The sequence below is a fragment of the Dipteris shenzhenensis genome, chromosome 5 (assembly GCF_047967505.1).
Source record: "Dipteris shenzhenensis isolate YYH24624 ecotype China chromosome 5, Dip_SZ_1.0, whole genome shotgun sequence".
Classification (NCBI taxonomy): Eukaryota; Viridiplantae; Streptophyta; class Polypodiopsida; order Gleicheniales; family Dipteridaceae; genus Dipteris; species Dipteris shenzhenensis.
In genome coordinates this window covers 10,051,949-10,058,903 of record NC_141600.1, presented here as the reverse complement: position 1 = coordinate 10,058,903, position 6,955 = coordinate 10,051,949, and the positions used below count along the sequence as shown (strand labels likewise).

At 35.9% G+C, this 6,955-nt stretch overlaps 1 protein-coding gene across 3 annotated transcripts in view; it reads right to left on the bottom strand.

Annotated features, from left to right (window-relative positions):
* Positions 1-5,420: 5,420 nt before the first annotated feature.
* Positions 5,421-6,955, bottom strand: part of LOC147901604 (HAD-superfamily hydrolase, subfamily IG, 5'-nucleotidase) — a 41,572-nt gene continuing 40,037 nt past the window's right edge. The window contains exons 15-18 of one of the 3 annotated variants that reach the window (XR_015541004.1): positions 6,367-6,429; positions 6,199-6,277; positions 5,844-5,950; positions 5,421-5,450 (exon numbers count right to left, since the gene is read on the bottom strand). Coding sequence is in view for 2 of the 3 variants with exons in the window: in XM_087374748.1 (XP_087230874.1) it covers positions 5,921-5,950; positions 6,199-6,277; positions 6,367-6,429 (172 nt within the window). In the remaining variant the exon portion in view is untranslated. Of the gene's footprint in view, positions 5,451-5,491; positions 5,951-6,198; positions 6,278-6,366; positions 6,430-6,955 lie in introns of those variants that run through there. The other 2 variants (XM_087374748.1, XM_087374749.1) reach the window with 2 other exon arrangements.

Below are 6,955 nucleotides of genomic sequence, written 5' to 3'. Positions count from 1 at the left end.
TTAATGAAAGGGGTCTATTGGACTCTATCTTTCATCAATTATTAATGAAAGCTAGAGGCTAATAGACCCTTTCATCGACAAAAGGGTCTATGGTCCTCTATCTTTCATGAACCATTAATTAAATATAGAGGCCAATAGACCCCTTTCGTCAACGAAAGGGGTCTATTGCCCTCTATATTTAATTAATATCTATAGAGATTGGATTGATACATGCCTATGCTTTTGGGATTTTTGTTTGAAAAGCTATAAGTACGAAGACAAGAAATAGATGCACATGTAATGTGGTTTAAGGAGCTACTACATGATGCTTTTGTGAAATTGTTAAGTTTGTATGATCACGTCAAGGGCTCGAGACAATACGGGTCCACAATATCACAATTGCTTGCAAACAAGATATTGCACAAACTTTAGACATTACAATCATTGATTAAAAATAAGACTTTTGTGAATATTGAGACATTCCATTGTGATATTTTTCAAAAATGGGTGTCTAAGTTGGGGAATAGAGTTGTTAGAGCTGAGTATGCTGCTATAAAAGAAAAGCTCTCATCCCCAGCATCATGGAGGTTTTTTGAGAATGGCATGAGGATAACATTACTTGTCATGATTGCACTAAAAGTTCTAGACTCAAAGGCCCCAACCATTGAAAAATCTTGGATACACCTTTGGAGGATAGAGTAAGCACTCATTGCTAGAAATCCATTGATGCATCCAAATGAGCAAAGCATTACAATGCCTTTCAAAAGTAGAGGGAGCCATGGAATTTCTTTAGAAATTGATGAGAAAATATCATAGTCAATGCATTGCATAGTCTTGGGTACCTCCTTGATCCAAAGTTGGAACATGGATCTTGAAGAGGTTCTTGGAGCCATGAATGTGACTTCCATAAGGTGGTTTGTGCATATTATTCACAGGATGCTACATTTGTTAAGAGTCTAATGAGCTAGCTAAGTACCAACATGAGGATGGCTTATTTGCATCCACCAATGCACAAGCAATAGCCAAAGCTACATCTTCATAGATATGGTGAATGATGAATGGCACTACTTGTGAACTCCTATGTCCACTTGCAATGAAAATTTTGGCACAACCATGCTCCAGCTTAGGTGCTAAAAGGAATTGGAGCCACTACAAGTACATCTATTATACTTTGATAAATGAATCCTAGAATATCAAGCTAAGAAGCTTGTATATATTTATTTCAATCAAAAGAGTTACCTACATTAGGGATGTGGAATATGAGGGTCAAGCTCCAAATTGAACATATGAGGTTGTTCCCAATTCCACAATGATTCCACCCCATCAGTGAAACCTGCATTGCAATACAAAAAAATGAGGAGTAAAAGGTAGAAGGTGATGCTAAAGTGAGTACAATGAGGAAGAGGAGGACTAGAAAGCTCTGATTGGCCTTTCATACCACAATGATGATGAGGAGGAGTAAGAGGTAAAAGGTGATATTACTACCGATGAGGGCAATGAGGAGTTAGAGGTAGAAGGTGATACTACCAAGATGAGGACCAATGTGGAAGAGGAGGATGAGAAAGCCCTTACAATGATGACGAGCAAGGTGATGATGACTTGGATGGTGGTCAGAGCTTTAATGATTTGTGAAAGTTGAAATTGTTAAACTCTTTTAATAAATGAGATAAATGTTTTGAATGTTTGTTGGCTCATTTACTTTCAAAGTTAAAGTTTAGAATCTACTTTTTAAAAAATACCTTTTTGGTTATTCAATAGTTGAAGAGATAGATGTTTGATGTAGCATCTATCTTATAACAAATTTGTCATATTGGACACATTCAATCCAATCTTGTGACATGTGAATAGTATTTCAGAGTCAAGTGGCAATCCCAGAGATGACATTTTCAAGGTACATGGGTTTTTTTAGTGATTATGTGCACTAGATCAATGTTAGAGTCATGTGCTTGTACACATTGTGTGCAATGTTAGCATATACATGTTAATGTTTTTCTTCAATGTCTGCATGTTTACTTTAATGGTTTTGTTCATGATAATATATTAAACTTGGAATACTTTATGCAGAGAATTGAAGAGTTAATACACATTATGCTAATTCCTCAAAAAATAAATGGATTGTATATATTCAAATATTCTAAGATGCTCAATTTACATGAGTCATAAGCTAGTGCAGCAAAAATCACCTTCCCAAAATCATATCCAATGATGGTGGTAAAACTCATGACAACAAAATGGGCACAACCTACTTGCTCACATGGTTCATATCAAACAAATAAATTGAAACCTCGAGATGTGGTATAAAATATGGTAGATGCATGAAAAACTTCATGACAAATAAGTCTTGGACATAAGAGTGCAATATTAATGCCTACTAGAAGCACCTCCTCTCAAATAGGATGGTGTGAAGGATGGTGACATATAACCATCTTTGTATCCTTTGGATATGCCCCTTGCAATGCGGCTCTTTGCTCCATGCACTCTTGCCTTAAGCGCATGTCCATAGAATCCAAGCTTCTCTATTTTTCTTGTAGAGCTATGATAGTGCTCCGTGTAGCTTCATCTTTAATTGTAATTTGCAAGTGTTGAATCTCCTCCAAACAAGCTTTGTTTCTATAGTGAAGATTATCCACTTGCTCTTCCATTATCTCTCACACTCCCACGAATGCATCTAAGAGCTCTTGTGTTACTACAACATCCATTCAACACTTCAAGTTTTTTTTTTGTATGAGGAACCCCAAACTCCAACGTCGAAAGTGCCATTTGTACAAGCAAAAACCTATGAGCAATTTGATCCATGCGTGTTTTTCAAGAGATTTAAAAAATGGCATTTCTTTAGGAAACATGGCTTTTTCACTTTTATTTTCACAATAACTAGATCATTTTATCATAAAAATATACAGAATAGTCACTCATTCCCTTTCACATAACATAAAATTTCTTGTTCATAGACATCCTTTGTACCCATCTTATTACCTAAAAAGAGTGTTAAAAAATAATTTCTTTAAGAAACATCCCTCATAAATTACAATCACTCTCAATGTAATAATATTATACATATAATTACTTATTAAACACATTTATGTCAATATGACATGAGCTTTCTAGTGTTTTAATAGCATAAATAACAAGACATTTATGGATATGTTCTAAAGAATTTAAAATTACTATAAATAACTATTAACCATTGGGCTTATGTATCTACTCTCATTTAATATATGTAAGATTTAAGATAGTATATACAAGATTTTGTAAAATATAACCTGCACTTTTCGATCAGTGGTTGAATAACTATATTTGGACATTGGATGTGAAATTAATGTCACTTTTAAAGTGTTGTCTAAGGTTCTTGCCAACGAAACTACCTTGGGATACCTACTTCAAAGAGGTTTCACTAGTGAAACTACCTTGGATGGCTTGCTTCAATGAGGTTTCTTTGGAGAAACCCTTTTATAAAGATAGGTTGTAAGAAGGATCATAAGGTCACCCCCCTATTAAGTAAAAGTTGTAAGAAGGATCATCATAGAGAAATCTACTCTACATGTGGGTTTCTTCAAAATGAAAATGCTTAAGCAACTTAAATCCTATTGTCAATAAGTATCAATGTGGCACTTGTTGCTTGTGTATGGCACCTCGCAATAGTGTGGTTGATACCAAGGGTAACCAAAAGTACATCAATAGTCGCAATTTTTTATCATCGAATAGTATATATCTATTATTATGTGAAATGGGTGCTCACCACATGATCCAAAGTTTGAATTAACTTCAATATAACCAAAAATCCACATTACTATGGTTGATAACTAATTTAATTAATAACTATCACCTCTACTACCAAATTTAATTAATTGATTGGTTTGGGTGAATGGAGGCCCAATTAAGCTATAATTATCTATGGCTTAATTTATTTAATCTATGTTTCTCTATAGCTTAATTTATTCATACATTAATTAACCTATGTCTCCATAGCTTAATCTATTTTATGGAGACTATGGCTTCCCCAAACGTTCAAGAACACAAAACCAAGATTTTTTTTTTCCAAACTTAAGCCCTACCACTAGGCTATTAAGTAGTATTATACCTCTCTTTCCTTATAATAGTAGAATAAATCCTCCCTCATCCCCCTACCCCTTTTGGACGTGCTTTCCTCTTTAATGCCCTTCATAAGTGATCCCCCCCTCCCAAATCTCAAGTCCCTCCCTCTTTAATGCCCCTCCCCGCCCCCCTTATATTTAATTCAAGCTCTCTCCCTCCCCCACTTAAGACTACTTATTGCCAAGATATTCTTACTATGAAGGATAATATAGAGGTCCGTTCCACATGGAGCTTAAACTTGCTAAAGGATATTAGCAACCCAAAAATTGCAGGTCATAGCACTACATAGGCAACGCTATTGAAACGAGAGCACCTACACTTCCCCTACATTGCATGTCAAATGTGTGACTTCACAAAGTCGATTCTCCGTTGAGCTCAAATTTTTGTTCAACTAAGAAAGTAGTGGTGGTAGTTTCCCACTATAAAATGCTTTGCAAGCAATACTACACTTTGAGACGCACATTAGCCATCTTGCTACAAAGGAACCAAAGTTTTGCAAAAAATTGCAAGAAATGTTGGTGCTTAAGTGTGCACAATTCAAATTGCTCAAATTCTGCTGCCAGTGATGCAGATGTGCTCTAAAATTTGCAAAATATGCCCAAAACATGTTAAGTGGGAACTTCTGTACCTTGAGATGCAAGTTGACCAAAAACGCATGGAAACATACAAGTAGTATTGCAACTACAATTAACTAGCTTTTTTTCTTTTTTTCTTTTTTAAACAAATTTTACATGAGTCTATGACAACTATTGCAACATTGAAACATAATTATGCAGACATGCAAAAGCAAGTCATACACCATAGAAAGCTATATGAAAATTCCACATGCACAATAATTGCATATGCATAATCAACGAAGTTCAGCGAGTAATTGCATCAATTTGTGCCGTAAGTTGGCTTCTTGATTAAATGATCTTCGCAGATTACCTCGTAAGGTCTGCATGAGAATAGACAGCTGTTCTTATGACAATTCATCTAAAGAAGGCATATATTATAAACGCTCCTGGCTCATTGAATAAACAGAAGTTCACAAAATCCAAACAGAATAAACAAACAACTCAACCCCTTAGTATGACATGAGAGACTTGGATGAGCCACTCTCGTGACTATTTTTTCATGAAAATGTCTCAATCATAGCTCTAAATAAGAAATCTTCAGAAGTGTTCTCCAGCTTATAGGGTATATTTTGACTGCATAGTAGAATGATTGGCTTTCTAACTTGCCCTCCAGCTTTAATTCAGTACTAAAATATGGAAGATTTAATTAAGTACTGCAGTACGGAAGCTTGTTCACAGTAGCTTTTAAAGATTAATGTTATTAGCTTGCAAGCTCCTCAGCTCACAAATTTGTGTACATATTCACAAAGTTCAGCTCAATTGCTGAAAAAGAGAAGGATGCAATCGCTGTACCTCTACTAAATAATAACATTAAATAAAAATGTGTTCCTCTTTTAAACAAAATATAACAAACAAATATTTCATAATACAACAAAGGATGAAGTGAGCCAACTGGTATAAATTTCCTGACATGCCAAACCAAAAAATGGGACTAGTTGTCCTGACAGTCAATTATCTAGAATTTCTAATCTTACTGATAACCAGTTCCTGCAATGAAAATGTTGCTTCATCTGAGGAATTTGCTTCAAATGTGTCACTGATCCTTGCCACTGGACAACTATGATATTTCAGGGGCATTTTTAGATAAAATATAATCTGCGAGGCATCCCCACTAAAAGTTGGGAAAAAGATGGACAAAGTTCATAAACAGCTGACTGCTCTTCAAACTTGATAATGTAGAGCTCTGCTGGCTGGCCCGACTTTATTAAGTCAAAATGTTTGTGCTCACCACATCAATACGGGTGCAAGTCATGGGCAAGGCTCTGCATGCAGCAGTACAGTGATTCTTTATACTTCCTCAAACAGAAGTATTCACACTAACAAAGGCAATACTACCCTCTATTAATAGCCTTGTTAAGGAAAAGCAACCTAAAATGCCACCTAGACTGTTAAGTCAGTGGCAAATGAGCACCTGCCTTGCCATGCCTGGATCGTGTTTAAAAAACAATTATAATAGAAGAAGTCCAGGACACCTCAGCATTTGTGCACACACAGAATAAGAACCACATACCTGTGCTTGAGATCTAAAATACATAAATGGTGTAAATCGTAGAAAGTTTGAGACACGGGATGTATATATGTCAGCATACCTGCATTTAAAAAGCAAGATTAGACCATAAAACATTGACTTCAGACAGAAGTGAAGACAATTAGACCAAATGAATGGTCTTGTACAGACTTCTCAATCTGCCGTGTGAAGTGACTCTTGTCCCATAGTCCAGCCCTGGAGAGATAGCCCCATCTGAGATGGAGCATTCTTAACATCAGCATCCCTGCTCTCTCTCTCTCTCTCACTCTCTCTCTCTCTCTCTCTCTCTTTTCTGACAAAAGCACAGAAGTCATTTGCTGACAAAATGAGAGGTAATTCAACAACAGGATAAAGGTGGTTCGATCTCAAAAGTGAACCAGTTCAAGCTGAAATTACAATCCTGAGTCAAACGAAGAGACCAAAATTAACCTGTCTTTGCAGCAAAGTGTCCCAAACCATAGCCTGGGAGAACAAATTCCTAAACTGTCATGGAGTGAACATTCATAAAACAGTCAAAGAAGAATGTCCATCACAGATCACACAATTACACCCCATGCCATTCTTAAAGATAGTTTTCAAGCCAAGGATGTTCTGTTTCTTATGGATTGTCCAAATGCTTTCAACTCTCCTACAGTTAATTATATATGGAAATCCAACATATAATCTGAAAACTATTTTCACCCTCGTTTACCTCCTCTGTAGTGCTGGTTCCAAATAGTAGGCAAAATATGTGCACTGT